The 21422-nt window shown below is 44.3% G+C and overlaps 1 protein-coding gene across 6 annotated transcripts in view; it reads right to left on the bottom strand.

The window, feature by feature from the left end:
• Window positions 1-201: 201 nt before the first annotated feature.
• The window catches only part of ABCC5 (ATP binding cassette subfamily C member 5), an 88151-nt gene continuing 66930 nt past the window's right edge, over window positions 202-21422 (bottom strand). For all 6 annotated transcript variants that reach the window (XM_067738227.1, XM_067738226.1, XM_067738228.1 and 3 more), the window contains 6 exons: window positions 20106-20295; window positions 16193-16352; window positions 5399-5477; window positions 4253-4366; window positions 3430-3594; window positions 202-1668 (listed from right to left, as the gene is read on the bottom strand). In XM_067738227.1, the coding sequence (XP_067594328.1) occupies window positions 1567-1668; window positions 3430-3594; window positions 4253-4366; window positions 5399-5477; window positions 16193-16352; window positions 20106-20295 (810 nt within the window). In that variant the 3' untranslated portion in view covers window positions 202-1566. The remainder of the gene's footprint in view (window positions 1669-3429; window positions 3595-4252; window positions 4367-5398; window positions 5478-16192; window positions 16353-20105; window positions 20296-21422) is intronic.

Raw genomic sequence — 21422 nt, forward strand, 5'->3', positions numbered from 1 at the left:
ACACAGGCTGGAGGGACTAAGGCCCGCCGCAGTGATTCCAGGCAAGTGGGGTTCCACGCCCCTTGCAACCAACCAGCTCTGCTACTGGGCCCTCCCATCTGTCACTCCACAGCTGGATATTCAGATCCGAGGCTCCGGGACTCCGAAGCCATTCAAAGACAGCTTGTTCCCCTCCCAGAGAATTATTTTATACACCAAGAGTTTTAGAAAATCCAAAATAATTTTATTCACTTTTTCAGATTTTTGCCTCCACAAGGTGTTCAGCAAACATGCTAAGGCGACAGAATGTCTAGTTGGTCACGACATGCAACGCTGACCATTGGACGGATGACAGCAGCGACCACGCCCACCTGAGCTACTGGCCCCAGAGCACAAACGGGGTTTGTGGGAACACACCGAACCACACGGCACTCAGAACCTGAGGTAGGTCTCTTTACAGTACAAAAAACTTCTACACCAGTGTGAGACACTGATGAGCAAGAGCTGCTTAAAGTCGCAGACTTTGGAGAGAGGAAGAGACTCTGCAGCGACCACAGGGAGAAAGGGGAAAAGACCCACAAAATCCTGAACCCTGTCACTGAACTGTGGGCTCGTGGGGCAAATGAAGGCAAATGAAGAAGTACCACCGGGAAAAGCAGCAGTTGGCTCCAGGGTTCGGACCGACGGGTTGAGGAGCCGGAGAGCGCTGTGCGGTGGCCAGCGTTAGGAACCTGAGGCAGTGGGACACTTGGAACAGACTCGATGCTTGTTGAGAAACAGCAGAGAAAAGGAGGAAAGCAGGAAGGACACTCCCCCCTCACCGAGGAACGTCTCGGCGATTCTCATTTCCGACGGAGAGAACGAAGAGGGGTCTGGGACTTTGCCCCACTGCTCTCCCGACAGAAACAGTGAAGTGACAACAGGACAGAAAGCAGGAGCCCTGAGAATTCACGGTGCTCTGCGTGGCCTCCAGTGGCCCCCGCTCCACCCCGCCCTGGAGTGGCTGCTGGGGAGGCGGCAGGGGGCCCACTGGAGGGCCCGCTATTGCCACACGCCTTCCTTTTGGACACCCAGAAAACCCGGCACCATGAAACAACCAGCTGGGGAAGAACATATGCTACCCTTCCTATAGTCTAATAGTGAAACCAGATCCTAGTGCAGCAAACTGTACAAAAATGATAGAAAGGAATCTGCACTGTTCTTAGCACAGTGCTTATTTTAATATAAAATAAACGGCTTACATTTTCACTGGAAATATAGGCTATGTACAGAATTACATATAGATATAGCTACACGTATAAAGCTTCATTATAGGCCTCTGATACATATATAATAACGGTTCCCTGAACCTTTTAGAGTGCAATTAAGAACAAAAACTAAATTTTGTTTACATGAATATGGAATAAATACAATAATCAAAATATGACTCTCCCTAAAAGTGAAACACACAAGCCAATCCTGAATTGCTGTGCTAAAGATAAAATCGGGAAAGGCAAGGTTTCGGCAGGAGGACACGATGAGGGGCCCGCCCCAGGCAGGGAATGGCAATGCTCCAAAGAAAAGAGACTTGGGCAGCGGCGGGAGGAGTCAGCCCTTGACGGCGATCTTGTTCTCTGCAGCAGCAAACATGGCATAGAACCGGGAGCTGTCATTGGACAGAAGGACCGATGGGGTGTCGAACTCCACCACCTGTAAAGGAAGGAGATGGTATCAGAATGTGACTCGGGGACACATGGGGTGATTTAGAGGATCCACTGCTCAGGAATGGGGGCAAAGCCCAAAGCCCCCTGAGGATGGAATCAAGGTGGCAATTCAACTAGCCCTGTCATGCCCAAATGGGTTCTTTTTTTTTTTTTTTCCGACTAACCAGGGTTTAGTTAAGAGAAAGGTTAGAGAGAAAAACCTCCAGACCTCCTTCACATAAATCTCAATTCTTTCAGCCTTGGGTATGAAGGAATCAATCAACAAGGTCCTATAAGCTGCAGAGGAAAAAATTGCAGCTCAAGTCAAAGGCATACCAGGCAAATGTCATCTTGTTGTGCAACCTGATCTGAATCTATGGCTAGAAAAGGAACAGCTCAGGATGCCTAGTTGGCAGGGGGAAAAAGGGAAGTGAGTATAAAGTCAGTATAATCAACTCAGACAATTATCCATTCCTGTGATGGACTTCTAGGCGGCCACTGGAAATCATATTTCAGTAGAAAATGAATGATATGCTGGCAGAACCTGCCTCCCATGAGAGAGGACACATACTCTCCCAGCCTCCCCTGCTGCAGGGCAAAGGCATGGAACACAACTTTGGCCAAGGAGAGGAAGGGGACATCTCCTAGGGTGCTTCTAGGAAAGGTTGTCCTGACCGAGAGACAGGCATAAGGACAAAGTGTTCTTCCTTAGGACTGGCTGTGTGAGGGTATGACGTTGGGTGCTAGAGCAGACATCCTGCATCATAAGGGGAAAGGTAGACACTGGCCCTATTGAGGGATAGGCAGATTATAAGCAGATCCATATGGGAGAGGGAACAAGAGGAAAGGGCATTTTCGGTAGATGGGACTGTATGAGTAAGACACAGAGGTGAAAAAGCTTAGGGGATTCAAGATTGTTTATAGCCAACAGCACTGCAAGGAAATAGCAGGAAACGAAGAAGGCTGGGAGGCCAGATTGTTGGAAAGCTGGGACCAGCAAGAAGTTTGGCACCACTACATGACTGTAAAAAGCAGACATATAGGGACTTCCCTGGTGGTGCAGGGGTTAAGAATCCGCCTGCCAATGCAGGGGACACAGGTTCGAGCCCTGGTCCGGGAAGATCCCATATGCCACAGAGCAACGAAGCCCATGCGCCACAACTGCTGAGCCTGTGCTCTAGAGCCCGCGAGCCACAACTACTGAGCCTGTGTGCCACAACTACTGAAGCCCACGTGCCATAACTACTGAAGCCTGCGCGCCTAGAGCCCATGCTCCACAACAAGAGAAGCCACCGCAATGCCTGCATACAACAGCAAAGAGTAGCCCCCACTCAACACAATTAGAGAAAGCCCACACGTAGCAACAAAGACACAACGCAGCCAAAAATTAATTAATTAATTAATTAAAAAACAAACAAAGAAAGCAGACATATAGTGGCTGGTCTCAGTAGCTTTGGGAAATTCTTGTGCATGTGAGTGAATTACTAAGTACATGTGCTCTCTGACCTAAGTCAAAATGTTACTGTTTACAAGCAACAAAAGAACAGGTAGTAAAGCATAATGAGAACCCCATAAGAGTGCTCCCAGCTCAATCTCTTGACTGGGAGGGCTGCATCCCACCCAAAAGGAACCAGACTACAGTCATTATGGCTGCTTATCTGAATGCTCAGACTACTCTAAGAGGGCCATCTGCCCAATCCTGCCAGGGGCCAGTTTTCCTCCCAGACAAGGCCACATGCCAAGCCAAGGTCCCTTGGGGGCTCAGTACCTGCCCCTGGGCCAGCACCATAATCCTATCAGAGCCCAGGACTGTATGTAGACGATGGGCAATCGTCAGCATGGTGCAGTCGGCAAATGCTTCTCGGATGGTCTCTTGGATCAGCAAGTCTGTCTCCGTGTCCATGGCAGCTGTGGCTTCATCTAGAATCAAAATCTGCCGGGGAAGAGAAGAAAAAGAGGGGTCCAACCAATTCCTTAAGCATTCTGGTTAATCTAGGTTTCACTAAAATGTATTTTATGAGTTGAATTTTACACCGTATATATTTTTTTCTAAATAGGTACACGCATATGTAAAAATACTGTTTTGCTTAGAACTGATATAACTTCAAACCCCTAGGTTTGCCTTGATTTCCATGAATGAAAGGATATATGTGAAATACTGATCTAACAAAAGACTCGCCCCACTTGCTCTGTAATTCTAAACACGTACAGTAATCTTTCTGGACCTCCCTTTTCCAGTTTTAAAATGAGGGGACTGGATTTGAGGACCTGGATGTGTCTTGTAGTTTTAAAATTTTTCAAATCCATGGTTTCCAGTACTACAACTACTCAGTGGCTAGAAACAAGTTGCCTTTGGAAACTGAAGGCTCAGGGAAGTTAAAAATAAAAACAAACAAGCAAACAAAATATCCATATACCCAAATTGTGTCAAGGTTAATTTAGAAACATCTCTGGGCACACTCTTAAGAAGTGCTGCTGGGCTCAGAGCCAGGGATGCCTTTGGACCTCATGCCACAGGCAAAAGCTGTTCTTCCATCTTCCTGCGCATCTCTGCTGATCCCCCTTCCCCGCCACCCACCAAACTGCCTTACCTTACAGTGACGGAGCAAGGCTCTAGCTATGCACAAGAGCTGCCGTTCCCCCACTGAGAAGTTATCCCCATTCTCCATCACTTCAGATTCAAGTTTCAGAGGTAGCTGAGCAATCTAGGGAGAAAGGAAGTCGAGATTAGAAGGGTAAAAAAAAAAAAAAAAAAAAAGTAAATTTTGAAAGATAGGAGAAAAAAAAAAAGAATCTAAATTTTGTCAAAAATCCAGTGGCAAAAATAAATTATTCTGAAACAGTTGAAAGAATTATTAGCCCAGAACCTAGCTCACCTAGAAAGAAGGTACAGGTGTGATGATCACGTAGTAGGACCACATTTTCTAGGCCATTCCATATTTCAGCTAAACTATTCTATTAGTCTCATATCATCAAAACGTCCCAGAAATTCCAATATTTCGTCCCCAAAGCCTGTCATTTTTGGTTCTGAAAATATGGTCATGCGATGAGAAATGGGGTAGACGAAATTACTCTCTTTCTGAAGTCCAAAGCTGTAGGCCCATGGCTGTCAAACCTTTCTTTCCATAAACTATAGAACCTGTTCTTCAAGTGAACTTGTTTGAGGCAGCCCGATATAAAGGTGAAGGCAGAGCGGATCTAGTTGAATTAGCGGAAGAGACCCTGGGCTTGTGCACAGGAACACAAGAGACCCTACTTCAGGCCAGGGGTATCTGTAGATTGTGGCCCCTGGACGGGGCCTGCTGAGTTACCTTAAGAGGTCTGTGAATCCATACACACACTTTCTCCACAAGTGATATATCTCTTACACATATATAGATGCTTCAAAAAGATGTTGTACTGTTATAATGAATAAGAATAGAACTTGATTTTAAAGCATGACTGAATTCTGAGTGGTTGTCATTAATATCTTCTCAATGAATGGATAGTAAAAGGGGCAATATGACCATGGGAGGGGGCTAAGGGGGGAGGTGAGGGTCGGGAGAGAACAACCTTTATGCCCTTTCTGAAATGCCTGGGAAGCCCTGCTCTGAAGTGCTCCTCCACAGACATCCTGGAGGTGGAGGGAAAGGCTGGGCTGGACAGAGGCAGCCACAGCAGGCTGGAGACTGACCACAGCATCACTGTGTTTCCAGCCCTGAAATGCCAGCAAAACTCTCCGTCAGTTCTTTACTTACACATTCTTTCATGTGTGTCCTTTCTAGGGCATCCCAGATCTGGTCTTCAGTGTACTGGTTGAAGGGATCCAAATTGGACCTAGTGAGAAACATAACAGGAATTCTCAAGGATCCAACATGTACGTGACCATGCTGCACAGGCTGACTGTGGTAAAGGTTTAGACACTGGGGCTCAAACTCCATCCAGCCACAGCGGGAGGCTGAGATGGGAGCGCTGCTGCCTGCCTGTCGCAGGAATGAGCCTCTTTCTTCTTTACAAAACTTTATTATTTTTATTATGTAAATGATACAAGTTAGTTATAGAAAAATTAGGAGATATAGACATACAAAGACAAAACAAAAACTAATGTATGTTTAATGACTTCTTATCAGACCCTCAGAAACAAACACTGTTAGCTCTTTGGCATAGATCCTTCTAGATTTTTTCTATGCATATACATGTTAAAATCTCTCTCTTATATGTATAAACTTAGAAAAACGCCCTCTTTCTTCTTGCTGCACCAGGGTGAGAGCCTGTCACTGAGCAGGGGTCTCAACAGCTAGCTGACCAGGAAAGGAGCCAATCCAGCAGGAAGGCAGAGGAGAAGGCTGAGCATAATGGGTTCAGGAGGAAGGATTTTACTGGCACCGAAAACTAGTTTGGGGACTCTTGCTTACTGTACTAACAGTATCCACCTCAAGGACATCAAGATTGATACCAAAAGAACAGGTCTAGGTATTTCTGGAAGTGTTAAAGACAGGAGAAAAAGCTCTTTGTCATGGAGGATGAGGGTGAACAGGTGGTGATGAAACATATTGGGTGGAAAGGGGGCTGTTGCATTAATTTGGGGTGTCTTGTCTCGATCTAAACATCGCGTTTGTGGGTCTAGTAATCTGAAAGGTATTAGGTATAATTTGCTTTGCTCATAAATTATGGTTGGCATATGGGAAATAGAAAAATATTTGAGAGAACCTTAGCTCTGATCCACACTCGCCTCTGTGTCTGTGGAGACTAATCCCAGGCGTGCAAACGCAAGCAGGTCATTAAAGCAGAATTCTGCCCGAGAGGAGAACGCAGGTAGGCACACGCCATCTCCGGACTCCTGAGCAACTCTCTAACCAGCCCTGCTCTCTCGTGACCCTTTGCACGTGTGCTTCCCCCGACTTAGAACATGCGACCTCTCCCCACCTTTTTACTTGAGAGGCACTGGTAAGACAAGGGCTCTGGAGCCAGACTGCCTGACTCCTTCACAGCTTCTATCAATGACAGCTGTGTGACCTTGGCCAAGTTAGCCTAACTACTCTACGCTTCAGTTCCCTCAACTGTAAGACAGGGATAAAAGAGCACCTTCTCAAAAAGGTTGTTTCGGGGACTATATTTCACATGTATAAAGCACTTACAGGAGTACCTGCGGCAGGACCGGCAGTGTGTACGTGAGAGCTACAATTACTGTGTTATTATTATTATTGTTCTTATTCCCTGGCTGTGATTCCTTCTTGTCCTTCAGCTCTCAACTTAGATGGGGTCTTCAGGAAGTGTCTCCTTACCCTTCAAGCTTGGACTGGTGGTCCCCCTGCCCACCCCTATAATGGCACTCGTCACTTTGTTCACTTGTCTCTCTCCTCCATTGGATTAGAATCCTTGTCTGGATCTTATTCACTGTTGTAGCCCATGTATACTGTCTAATATTTTTTGTAAGAAAGAAGAACTTATTCCTCCCATGCTTATTTGAGGTCCTGATAACACATTAGTATGTCACAACTTAAGTATTTTCAGTAATAACAGAGGCAGAAAGCAGCATGGTGGAGGGCGGTGTGTGCACACACAGGATCCGGGCAGACTGGGTTCGATCCCTGCTCTGCCTCTTACCATCCGCGTGACCTTGGACAAGTTAGTCCTCAGTCTCCTCATCTATAAAATGGGGGGATAGTGACACAACCTGGTAGGCTGCTGTGAACATTAAAGCTGTGTAGATACAGTGCCTGGAACACGGCAGACACTTGATAGCTGGTAGCTGTTAAACTGACAGGGGACATGGTCACTTTAGATGCCTGGTTGCACTGCTTGGTGGTTTTGACTCTTATATTTGATGCATTTTTCAAGTGGACACAATAATCCCAGGATCCTGAATACCAGGATCCGAAATAGTTCTGATCAAGTCCTAGCCGTGAATGGTCTAGATGGGGAAGACATTCTCTGCAGGCATGCCATCTAGGAAGAGCCCTCTCACTTAAAGAATGATGGTCTAAAACTGAAATGGCAGAGCATGGGCCTAAGTCTAAGGAGAAGCTCACCTGCTTCTAATCAAAAAGAGATGCTGAAAGCACCTGATCTTGCTTGTCCCTCTAACACTCTGGAGTCTGCCTGAGCTTGCCTCAGGGTTGATGAGATCTGCTCTCTCTCCAGCTGCCTTGTACACTGATACACCAACAGATCAGGGTGAAACCTGTGTTCTCCATCCCAAGTCTGAGGGATAAAAGGTTAATCACGTTTTTGTTTGGTTCAACACAGACTGGTGGGAATTCCCATGGGGCAAGATTAGCACAATCCACCCCCCCCCAAAACAACAACAACAACAACAAGATTAGCACAGCCTCTGAGTGACATTTATCTAGATGGCAATGCAAGTTTTCACAATAAAATATTTTCTCTCCTTTTGTGTCTAATATGGACTTTCTCATAGTTTATAGCAGATTTCCTGACCTTAGGGGTCACAACAGGCGTCTCACTTTTGAACCATAATGCTCAGAGCTCTGTTTTCTCTGTCTTTTTTTTTTTTTTTTTTTTAAAAAAACAAGTTCCTCGGAGCTCTTTACAAGAGTCTTCGGAAGTCCTCATCAAACCTAGACAGAAGGGGCACCCGCCCAGCGGGAAATCACAACTGGTTCCATACAGGGGTCATGTCCTGCTTTGCCTGGTCTCTTGCTCCTTGCCCTCCATCTCTATCCAGCTGCCCCACGGGACTGCACGCTGGAGAATGGCCTCTGCCCATTACAGGGAATCAACTCTGACCTCGGGCAGTAGGACCCGAAGTCGGTGCACATGTGGTTTAGTGCCGGGCTGCTCTGGATCTGCATCCTGCTCTGACTGTGATTCCCACTTAGCGTCATGGGACCCTATCGAGCTAGAATCTCCCCCTGTCGGACAGTTCTGCTAGGTCAGTTCCTGTTGTGTCTCCATGGGCCCAGGTTCCTATCTTGACAGCCTGCTCAGGCTCCCAAGTTTCGGGGCCCCACCGTGCTCTGGTTTTATCTGTGAGCTCCCTGATTATAAATATCTGCCTTTTGGGGTCTCTGAACACCGCCCAGTTGCCACTGCTGTGGTCTATTTGCCAGAGGAAAATCCATATTACCTAAGGCTGGAATTCCCAGCACCAATAACTTGATAAATTGCCACCTATGGTTTGATACCTCACTTTCTGGATTTCCGGTTTAGCCCATCTCCTACCTCTTAAATCTTCCCTTTCTCTACCTCTTCCTGGAAGGAATGTGTAATTCAAGGTTTTAGATTCTACCACTTGTTCAGATTCCTCCCATGTCTGCTGAGTTGAGTCCTTTGAACAGAGTTAAAGACCTCAACAAACATATGTTCAAGATTGAAGGGTCTGTAATGTTGGTTTCCAGGAAAGGAATGTGTACAGTTTCCCTAGACTTAGTCTAGGAAGTGTTCTTTAATACTGTACAGTGATGCCTAGTGTTATGGGTTGAAAAGTATCTCCCAAAAAGATATGTTGAAATCTAACCCTCAGTACCTAAGAATGTGACCTTATCTGGAAATAGGGTCAGTGTAGATGGTATTAGTTAAGATGAGGTCATCCTGGAGTAATGAGGTAGGGTGGACCCTTAATCTAGTAGGACTGATGTCCTTATAAGAGAGCCACATAAAGACAGAGACACAGAATGAGAGGGCCCATGTGGCAACAGAGGCAGAGACCGGGATGATGAACCTACAAGCCAAGGACACCAAAGACTGTTGGCAAACCACTAGAATGTAGTAGAGGCAAGGAAGGATCCTACTGGTTTCAGAGGGAGCATAGCGCTGCTGACAACTTGATTTCATACTTCTAGCCTCCAAAACTGTGAGAGAATAAATTTCTGTGGTTTGGGGCCACCCAGTTTGTGGTACTTTGTGGCAGCGTGCCGAGAATACAAATACATCTAGTAATTCGTCAGACACCTCTTACCAGACAAATAGTAAGTACGCAAGAGTGTACTGCTCACTGAGCAGCTGCCCCATCAGACTCGGCAGACACATAGAGGGGCTTGACATTCAACCCCGCCCAGGCCCATCACACCAGCTGAAGGAGACTCCCAAGACTAAGCAATGGGTTCCAGATATGTAAGGAATATTTACGTACACCAGCAGGTGGTAAACATGCACATTAAGGCAGACCAGACTGATCTCAACAGGGAACTCAATCAGGAATGAAAAAGAAATATATACCCTCATTAGAGGGGCCAGATGGTCCTGGTCTCACCCACAGATACGAATGAAAGCGAAGTTATACATCCACTGCATCAAGTACTCAGCTGGGTAGATGGAAAGAAAAGCATCTGAGCATGAAGGCACTTATTTTTTAACAGTCGGAACTCCTGGAGTCCTATGTTGCTCAAAGTGCATTTTCATCTTTGGTTCTTTATATGTTATTTTTAGCAATGTTCTAAGTTTACCTATTGACTACTACTGATTAAGGTCAAGAGTATCTCCCGGGGTGTTTGAGGATACAGCAATCCCCTCCAGGCACACAGAAGACACCATGCTCAACCACATCGTCCTCTGTCGGTGGTGCGTGCCTCCCTGCAGCCTCAGCCTCAGGACAGGAGACTACGGGACCCTCAGACCTTCGTCTCTCAGGAAGTTAAAGGAAAACTCAAAGTAGTTATTCAGAAACAAGGCTTGGCTTTTAGTTAAGAGTACATGAAAAAGACTAAAGAGAACAGCAGAGGTTGTGTGAAAATGTTTTTCAAGAAGGGGGACAGAGGCTGTGCAAATCTGAAAGCAGATGAGAGTTTGAAGATGTCGGAAAAAGAAAGGTAACTAATGGTCAAGACCCCTGCGGCAGCAGGCGCAACCCTAGTTTTTGGAGAAAGAGATTACCTCTCAAGGTAGTGAATAAGGGGGCTGTGGTGATAACTTCAGAGACAATACAGTGAGTGGAGTGAGGGAGAGCCCAGGCTCTCAGCCAGACAGCCCAGGTTCTTATCTTTGGGCAAATTATTGAACCACTCTGGGTTTTAGCTTCTTCATCTATAAAATAGGCATAATAATAGCACCTACCTCATTTGAGTTTCGAGTGTTTGATGAATTAATACAACTTAAATGCTTAGGACAGTTCACCGCGTAATAAGGCCTCAATATGCTTAGCTACTACTATTATTGTTGTTGTTCTTTAGAGCAGCAGTATCTGGCACCAAAGGACCTTTTTCTTTCTTTTTTTTTAAAGACAATTTTTTTTAGAGCAGTTTTAGGTTCACAGCAAAATTGAGAAGAAGGTACAGAGATTTCCCATATACCCCCAGCCAGAAGGACTTCAACAAAAGTTAGATAACATCTAGTGTTCTTCATACAGCGATCCTAGACTTAGCATTACTTTCTGACATTGAGATTAGAAGCTTTGGGGGAATTCCCCAGTTCCACAGGGTCTAAGACATCAAAAAAAGTAAAAGGGGGTCCCTTAAACAACAGAATAATTCAAAGACAAATGAAAGACCTTGAGATTCTAAGATTCTGCTTCAAATCTGGAGCAACTTCCATCCCCTCTAGAGCGCTAGGTGCTTGTGCTTGAAGGTGTCTGGGCCCAGAATGAACCAAAGCAGAGTGGGTCAGTGGTGGGCTCAGTTGTTTTTTGTTGTGATTTTGAGTTGAGAGCTTGAAATATTCCTCAAAAGCAGAAAAAAAAAAAAAAATTAATGGGCAGTTGGAAAAGGAGAGAGAGCAGCTGAACAGGAAGAACTGAGAACACTGCCTCCGGCTAATGAAGGGATGCCAGGCAGAGATGCTCCAGGTGATGAGAAGTGCTCACCCCCCCACAAGGAGACTGAGACTCAGAGACACACTAGAGTGACAGCTGAGGACAACTAGTCTCACTAAGGGGCAGATTAACCATCAGCCAAGGCAGGCTGCAGATAGTCCACAAGGATGGAAAGCATTTGGGCAGGAGCTGGTTACGGCAGAGGCAAAGAGATAGGCTTCCTGAGACCAGGAAGCACAGGTCCTCTGGGGAAAGGAAAGGACTGCCAGGACCACGAAAGAGGGAAGGTCAACAAAAGTGTTTAGGGCTGGATGAGAAGGGACCTCTCTTCCTGGAGCCAACCATTAGGGCAAAAGGCAGAGGAAAGGCACTGGCCACAGAAACACAGGCCTTACAATTCAAACCCAGACAGTTGGATGAGGGAGGGCTGGGTGAGCTATTGGAATGGACTGAGATTCTGGCCAATCTAGGCAGGAGTGTGCCCCTAAATGATCTGGTCTATGATTTATTTATATTTGTATGCAGAACAATTCAGAAATGTTTAACTTGCAAAATTCTCTGAGTTCTGTTTGTTTGATTTTGGTTTTACGTTGATTTCCCTCTAAGAGCTCCTGATATGTTTTAACTGCATGTTGGTATCTCCAGGAGACGTACGCACACCCAATGCTGGTTCAAGGCAGTGGAGATACAGTTTCCAAATTCAGAGTCTCCAGGAGGTAGCTGAGGAAGCAGCTGATCTACCCTGCCTTTGCCTTGGGAAACTCATTATAGGCCGCCTAATTTTCTAACAAAAGCAGAAGAACACCAAAAGCTGGATATTCTTTGAAACCTATGAGAAACCTGAGGGGATAAAGGGAAGATAGAAGGTCTGGGATTTAATTTTTCCTCAGTGTCTACTACCGACTTAAAAAGTCAAAATTACAGCAGGCAGAAAGTGAAACTTATATGATTTCCTAGGTTTGCACAGCCGACTAACCAAACAGCGCTCTGAGCTCAATTACTAAAAACCCAGTCAACAGCACACCAGCCACTGAGCCTGTCCATCAAGTGGCGACATATCTCTGGAGCTGATAGCAAATGGCCCCATCTCCCACGAAGGCTGTGCTTCCACAGTGTTCTACAAACAGTAGCCAGCAGGTCAATGCTTAACCATTAACTCCAGAAGCCCGAGTCACAGACCCAAACGAAGGGCTGTAAAAATGTGAAATGAACACTGATACTTCTTGGTGGCAGCATATTCAAGGGAAGTCTAACGTTTAACATGCCTTACTTCCTAGTTCTCTTTTTTAAAAATTTATTATTATTTTTTACATCTTTATTGGAGCATAATTGCTTTACAGTGTTGTGTTAGTTTCTGCTGTATAACAAAGTGAAACAGCTATACGTATACATATATCCCCATATCTCCTCCCTCTTGCTTCTCCCTCCCACCCTCCCTATCCCACCCCTCTAGGTGGTCACAAAGCACGGAGCTGATCTCCCTGTGCTATGCAGCTGCTTCCCACTAGCTATCTATTTTACCTTTGGTACTGTATCTATGTCGATGCTACTCTCTCACTTTGTCCCAGCTTACCCTTCCCTGTCAGAACCATTTTTTTTTTTTTTTTTTAGATTCCATATATGTGTTAGCATACGGTATTCGTTTTTCTCTTTCTGACTTACTTCACTCTGTATGACAGACTAGGTCCAACTACTTCACTACAAATAACTCAATTTTGTTTCTTTTTATGGCTGAGTAATATTCCAATATATGTGCCACATCTTCTTTATCCATTCATCTGTCGATGGACACTTAGGTTGCTTCCATGTCCTGGCTATTGTAAATAGAGCTGCAATGAACACTGTGGTACATGTCTCTTTTTGAATTATGGTTTTCTCAGGGTATATGCCCAGTAGTGGGATTGCTGGGTCATATGGTAAGTCTATTTTTAGTTTTTAAAGGGATATCCATACTGCTCTCCCTAGTGGCCGTATCAATTTACATTCCCACCAACAGTGCAAGAAGCTTCCCTTTTCTCAACACCCTCTCCAGCATTTATTGTTTGTAGATTTTTTGATGATGGCCATTCTGACCATTGTGAGGTGTTACCTCATTGTAGTTTTGATTTGCATTTCTCTAATGATTGGCGATGAGCATCCTTTCATGAGTTTGTTTGCAATCTGTATATCTTCTTTGGAGAAATGTCTATTTAGGTCTTCTGCCCATTCTGTTTTTTTGATATTAAGCTGCATGAGCTGCTTGTATATTTTGGAGATTAATCCTTTGTCAGTTCCTTCGTTTGCAAATATTTTCTCCCATTCTGAGGGTTCTCTTTTTGTCTTGTTTATGGTTTCCTTTGTTGTGCAAAAGCTTTTAAGTTTAATTCAGTCCCATTTGTTTATTTTTGTTTTTATTTCCATTTCTCTAGGAGGTGGGTCAAAAAGGATCTTGCTGTGATTTATGTCAAACAGTGTTCTTCCTATGTTTTCCTCTAAGAGTTTGATAGTGTCTGGCCTTACATTTAGGTCTTTAATCCATTTTGAGCTTATTTTTGTGTATGGTGTTAGGAAGTGTTCTAATTTCATTCTTTTACATGTAGCTGTCCAGTTTTCCCAGCACCACTTATTGAAGAGGCTGTCTTTCCTCCGTTGTATATTCTTGTCTCCTTTACCAAAGATAAGGTGACCATAGGTGCATGGGTTTATCTCTGGGCTTTCTATCCTGTTCCATTGATCTATATTTCTGTTTTTGTGCTAGTACCATATTGTCTTGATTACTGTAGCTTTGTAGTATAGTCTGAAGTCAGGGAGTCTGATTCCTCCAGCTCCGTTTTTCTTTCTCAAGATTGCTTTGACTGTTTGGGGTCTTTTGTGTTTCCATACAAAGTGTGAAATTTTTTGTTCTAGTTCTGTGAAAAATGCCATTGGTAGTTTGATAGGGATTGCATTGAGTCTGTAAATTGCTTTGGGTAGTAGAGTCATTTTCACAATGTTGATTCTTCCAATCCAAGAACATGGTATATCTCTCCATCTGTTTGTATCATCTTTAATTTCTTTCATCAGTGTCTTGTAGTTTTCTGCATACAGGTCTTTTGTCTCCTTAGGTAGGTTTATTCCTAGGTATTTTATTCTTTTTGTTGCAATGGCAAATGGGAGTGTTTCCTTAATTTCTCTTTCAGATTTTCCATCATTCTTGTATAGGAATGGAAGAGATTTCTGTGCATTAATTTTGTATCCTGCTACTTTACCAAATTCATTGATTAGCTCTAGTAGTTTTCTGGTAGCATCTTTACGATTCTCTATGTATAGTATCATGTCATCTGCAAACAGTGACAGTTTTTCTTCTTCTTTTCCACTTTGGATTCCTTTTATTTTTTTCTTTTCTGATTGCTGTGGCTAACACTTCCAAAACTATGCTGAATAACAGTGGTGAGAGTGGGCAACCTTGTCTTGTTCCTGATCTTAGAGGAAACGGTTTCAGTTTTTCACCACTGAGAATGATGTTGGCTGTGGGTTTGTCATATATCCTAGTTCTCTTCTAAATGATGATTTAAAAAATTAAGAAAAATACGGTTCTTTTTCCTGAGCCAAAATTATAAGGTTAATTTTATTCTCAAAGGCATTTCTGTGGCATCTATAAACAGAGATTTATGGGAAGGAAGAGCAGATTTGGCAACACCTTTCAATTTCTTAATTTTAGACCTGAGTCTTCAATAAATTATAATTCTCTTTAATGTTGCTTGTTTAACCTTGTTATCTCAGTACCCAAAGGGAATGATATCCTCATCAACAGATCCAGTCTATGCTGTCCAAATTCATTAGTGTTTTAGAGAAATGCCAAAGTAAACACACCCAAGAGCACTGACTCCACATGAATGCAGGTGAGAAGTCAGCTTATCCACCAAACCTCCTTAAATCAGTGGGTTCAAATGCCACTTCTGAAGAAAGCGGGGCGGGTGTGTGTGTGTGTGTGTGTGGAGGCCTAGTTTTAAAGACAAGTCTGAACATTGCCTGTGGTTATTTGAAATTAAGTTGGTACCTTTTTTTTTTTTTTTGGAAACTGCTAAAAATTAAAGAGGGAATGGCAATATCACTTTTAGAGTGATTTAATAAAAGGAGTCCTATCTAGGTCAACTGTATAGTTAAAGCTGTTTTTATTTAGAAGGAGTCAACTTAAATAGAAATGGACTCAAATTATGGAAACACATTGCTTTTAGGAGGCAGAAGCTTCAGGCTAAAGGTAGAATAAAGCCTAGGAAAAGATAACGGGGTTAAACATATATCCTTCTTAGTTATTTTATCTTTGGCAATCTGGCAGATTTCAGAGACAGGCATCATTCTAGAGTAAGAACAAAAGGCGGGGGAAAGATACTGGAAGATGAAAAAACGTGAGTAGTAATAATGCCTGAAGACCATCGTGAGAACTGTGACTTGGAGGGTACCCTGAAGAGAGTACAGCACGGGGAGGACGATGATGGCTGCTACCATGTAAAGGATGCTCACCCTTTGCCAGCCTCTGTGCTTGTATAAAATTTGCACAAATTTATTCAACCTTCACAACAATAGGGCTTAGTAGTATCCCCATTTCATGGAGGAGAAAACAAGCTTAGGCCTGGTTAACTTGTCTAAGACACACAGTCCAGATGTCTCTGACTTCTTGCCGCCACGCTGCACGGCCTCTGGGTCCCACTTAGCTAATGAGGTGGCTCGCACACTGGAGCTGCCCCTTCTGCAATGGGGAGCACATGGTGCCGTGGGAAAGCGCTAGATCAGAGGCCACTAGATCTCAGTCCCCGATGGGGGCTCTAACATGCCCACCTGGCCTGAAATGTGGCACGAAACATGTGGGTGCTGAGCTCCTCACCTGACAGTGCCGCTGAAGAGCACCGGCTCTTGGGGAATGATGGAGAGTTTGCTCCGGAGGTCAGCAAGGCCGATATCACTGATTCTCACTCCGTCGATCTTGATACAGCCTCCAGATAACTCCACCAGACGGAAGAGGGCCATGCCCAGAGAGGACTTCCCTGATGAGTCAGAAGACGGGCAGAAAAGTCATTCAATTAGCAAATTCTGTGAAGACAAAACTGGTTTATTCTCAGGGCAACCTCATCTATTTTTCTATTTCTGTTCAATCATTATTTCAACTGATTAACTCAGGTAATGTATAAAATGATAGCCAGAAACAAAAACCAAAACCAAAACCAATGAACTTTCCTGGGACTTCCCTGGCAGTCCAGTGGTTAAGAATCCACGTTTCCACTGCAGGGGGCACGGGCTTGATCCCTGGTTGGGGAACTAAGATCCCACATGCTGCATGGTGCAGCCAAAAAAAAACCCCCCAAAAACAATTAACTTTCCTGAGCTACCAAGCATATACATTTACATCACACAGCTCCAGCCTAAGAAGGAGTGGGAGGGACCGTTATACTCTCATGAGAGTAAAATGGAGAAACTCCTCCTTTTCACCTTAGGAACAGGTACACAGGGTTAATGCTTCTCAGGCAAAGTGAGAACAGACAGCAAGGAGCTAGTGGCAAGTCAGAGGACAAGCTGTTTTCTCTCTCTTCTGTCCCCTTATCTTAGCTGAGAGAGAAACAAGGCCAGGCCTTGCATCACTGTGGCAGCTGGGAAATGGAAGAAGTTCCCGGCTAAACACACAAGGGAAGGTGGTTTGGGCTTGAGAAAATGAGTGGCTATAGATTCTCTACCACAATAGGAAAATGCGGTAGAAAAGCAGGTTTGGGGGATAAAATAGTGAGTTCAGTATCACAGTGATAAGCAGAACAGCTTTGCTTAATTGACTCTTTTTTTTGGCTACATTGGGTCTTCGTTCCTGTGTGCAGGCTTTCTCTAGTTGTGGCAAGCAGGGGCTACTCTTCGTTGCGGTGCGCGGGCTTCTCATTGTGGTGGCTTCTCTTGTTGTGGAGCATGGGCTCTAGGTGCAAGGGCTTCAGTAGTTGCAGCACGCGGGCTCAGTAGTTGCGGCACTTGGGCCCTAGAGCGGGTGGGCTTCAGTAGTTGTGGCGTGCAGGCTCAGTAGTTGTGGCATGCAGGTTTTAGGGCACATGGGCTTCAGTAGTTGTGGCACGTGGGCTTCAGTAGTTGTGGCGCATGGGATCAGTAGTTGTGGCACGAGGGCCTAGTTGCTCCACAGCATGTGGGATCTTCCTGGACCAGGAATCGAACCCGTGTCCCCCTGCATTGGCAGGTGGATTCTTAACCACTGCGCCACCAGAGAAGTCCCTTAATTGACTCTTCATTTAAAAAATGATTCAAGTAATTCAAGCAGATTTAACATCAATCTCCCATAATCTCATTACTGCTTTTTTTTTTTTTGGACACATTTACTTTTAGTTTTTTCCTCAGAGTTGAGATCATACCAGAGAAATAATATTGTAACTGCTTTTCCCTCTTAACATTACCTAGCAAGCACTCAATCATATTATTACCTTTTCGAGACAAAGTTTTAGTGGCTGCAACAAATTCCATCATGTGGCTGTACTCTTACTTATTTAATCAGTCCTCTAACATTGCACATGTAGTTTATTTAAAACTTACTATACTAATGCTATGGCAACCTGGTCAGTGCTCAAACTGCTCCTATCTCAGACGATTTCCTTGAAACGGATTCTCAGAACGGAAACTACTTTGTCAAAAAGATATAAATATTTTTAAAAGCTCAGTGTTCTACCCCACCAAAAAAAAAGGTTTGACATAGTCCTATCTATCTACCATTCTGCAAGTCAGAATGGTAGATAGTTAGATGTAGAACCACAGGTTTTCATCTGTTAGAGCAGTTTTCCCCGTTCTTGACCCTCCTCCCCTCCTCTGGCTCCATGTTCTGAAAGACCTCTCATGGCAGCCTTGTGACTGTCTATTCAGAGGTCAGTGAGGGCACAAATACCTGCCTCACCCCAATGTTTGCAGCCACAGTCCTGCTGTTGAGATTTGACCCCCGTCAGACAACCTGTGGGAACCCAGAACGTCCATCTCCCTAAGGCAGGAGTCCTCAGGTCCATCTACCAGAGACGAGTTGGGAAACCTGAGTCCATGTAGCAGGACAGTTCTTGATGAGACCTCTCTTCCTGGAACTGGCTTTTTCAGGACTGGAGGATCTGGTTAGTGGTCCCTCCCAGGTAGAAGGGAGGAGGTGGAGGCCCTCCCCAGTGCCGTAGCAGTGGTTCAAGATTTAAGCTGAGGAAGGAATGGCGCTCAATTAAACAGGTTAAGTTGTTCCACTTTAACAAAAGATCTGAGACTAGACTACCTTTGTACTGATGGAACGTGCTGGTAAAAAAGGCAATGAGGTCCTCACAGTGGTTACAACCATGGTAGAGAGCCAGGGCCTATGACATAGTCTCAGAAGAAGCTTATTAGGATTACAGTTTAGACTTTGTAAGTCGGGCTATTTATAATTATTTTATTTCTGTTTATGTCTCATCTGTCACTACTCATGGTTTAATAAAGTCCTGGTGAAAATTTCGGTCTGTCTTACCTGTGTTAAAGGGAAATCACAGGAAGGGAGGTCAGTCAGAACTTTCAGGGGAGCAGTGCACCCCTGGGGGCCAATGTAGCAGAGGGAATTCGAGGGAGAAAGCAAAGTAAGAGCCGTGGGGACATTCACCCTCCTTGGCTGGGTATTCTCTTTCCAATGCACAAGCCTAGAGGCAGTACCTTGTTTTGACATGCAATAATTCCTTCAAAGAGGAAGCAGCTTTTTCTTTTCTGCTTAGCAGGTTCTTTAAAGTAAATTGTCTCAAAAAGACTTTTTTTTAATGGCAAGAAAAAAAAAGCTAAAAGAGTTTTGATGCCAAGGAAGCATGGAACTCAGAAAGCTAATGAGAAGTGACTCAGAGAGACCTCTTACACAAGGGTAAACAGGTTAATGAAAGAAGACGAGACTCAATCTTGAAATGTTATTCAGGAAGGAAAGAGGGAAAGAAACACATTATTCAAGTCTTGACTCTAGAAATCTAAGGGGCATATAGTAACACATTTCTAAGAACAAGAGTGAAATTAAATGCCTAAAATGAAGGCCTAGTCTCTATTTGCAACTGATGTCAGATCAAGAAAATAATTTGTCTTCAAAGGAACATAGGTTCCTCACTTAGAATGATGCTGGCTTCTGATAAATATGAGGCTATACAGGTAACACATCACAAAGACCTTAAATTTTTTGTATATTTTGACTTCACAGAAATAAGGATGTTCACTGCAGTGCTATTCATAATAGTGAAAAATTGACAACAACCTCAATGCCCTTCAATTGGAGCAGGGTTAATATAAATGATAGTACATCCATAAAATAGAATTTTATATAATGCTGCATAGAAATCATGTCATAGAATATTAACTGACATGGAAAATGTTCGGTAATTTTAAAAGCAGGCCATGAAACAGTGTGTATAAAAGGACCTCATTTTTGTAAACACATTTGTTGATAGAAAAAGCCTAACAAGATATCCACCAAAATGTCAGCAGTAATTATCTCTGGGTAATGGAGCTATGGGCGCCTTTCCCCTTTTGTACTTTGCTATATGTTCCAAGTGTTCTGCATTGAGAATGTATACTTCTATGATTAGAGAAAGCATTAAATGTTATGAAAGCAGCGTTGAAAATAAGCCTAGAAAAGTGGTTTCAGAGACCGAGACACTAACTGCTCATCTAACAGGAATCTGATATGAAGGGATGAGACTGGTATTCAATAAACAGGAAATCATGGGCCCCAGACTTGATTCTGGTAGGTTCAAATGTTTCTCCAGAGAGGACATCCTTACCCGATCCTGTCCGTCCCACGATGCCAATCTTCTCCTTAGGTTTGATGGTGAAGGACACTTTCTTCAAGACCAGGGGGAGATTTTCTTGGTACCTCATCTCTGCATTCTCAAAGGTGACCTCTCCTTCCTGTGGCCAGTCAGAGGAGGGAGACTTGTTCTTAATTCTGGCAGGTGCTTCCAAGGAAAGAGTCTGGGGAGACAGAAGTGGCTGGTTTAGACTGACTATAGATTCCGGGGGAGCTGCAAGACCTTGTCACAGAGAAGTAGAACCAGGACACCCAAAGCAACCACACAGAGAAAGCTGCCGCTCTGTTCCCTTGCTGAGAAAGAGACCCCTGGCAGTGAATGCTCATCACCAGTAAACTAGACAGAGACAAAGTACAGTGGTCTCTACACTTAGCAGTTTACAACGGCTACTAAGCAGCAGCTCGGGAAGGGCAGTGGCTTTCAAACTGCCTTCTGCCATAAGGAATTCTTCCCCAAAACCTCCTTGGAGGGACTCCCCTGGTGGTGCAGTGGTTAAGAATCCACCTGCCAATGCAGGGGACACGGGTTCGAGCCCTGGTCTGGGAAGATCCTACATGCCGTGGAGCAACTAAGCCCGTGCACCACAACTACTGAGCCCGTGCACCACAACTACTGAAGCCCGACTGCCTAGAGCCCGTGCTCCGCAATAAGAGAAGCCACCGCAATGAGAAGCCCGCGCACGGCAACGAAGAGGAGCCCCCGCTCGACTCAACTAGAGAAAGCCGCACAGCAACAAAGACCCAATGCAGCCAAAAAAAACAAAAAACCAAAAAACACTTCCTTGGAGACCAATGTGAGGCATGAAGCCTTCCATCCCTCTTCAAGCACAGCAGTTTTTATTGGAATTTTTTGAAAATATTCCTCTTGAAACAGGGTTCCATCATTTGAAAACCACTGGGCTGAACCCAAAGGAGGGAAAGTACATTTATGGAACATTAATGAGACCCTGGCATCCTGCCTTCTCAGTCAGTCCAGGAGAGACAGACTCTACTCCAAACTCCACCACTAATAGCTGCGTGACTCAGACATATCACTTCTTCACTCTTCGTCTTAGTTTCTCATCTGCAAATTGTGGGGAATAGATTAGATGATTTTGGAAATCCATTCTAGCTTTAAAATGCTGTGTTTAATACAACCATTGGATAATTTTTGTCATCAACAGTCACACTTCACGATGCTTTAAAACTCTCTGGTGACTAGTCATGGAGCTTATAGCCTCATAGGGAAGCAATGGCCAAAGACTGCAGTGTTCTGGCAGGCGGGGGTGGAGACTGAAGTCTAAAACTCCGT

Source organism: Pseudorca crassidens, chromosome 5 (genome assembly GCF_039906515.1).
Source record: "Pseudorca crassidens isolate mPseCra1 chromosome 5, mPseCra1.hap1, whole genome shotgun sequence".
Taxonomy (NCBI): Eukaryota; Metazoa; Chordata; class Mammalia; order Artiodactyla; family Delphinidae; genus Pseudorca; species Pseudorca crassidens.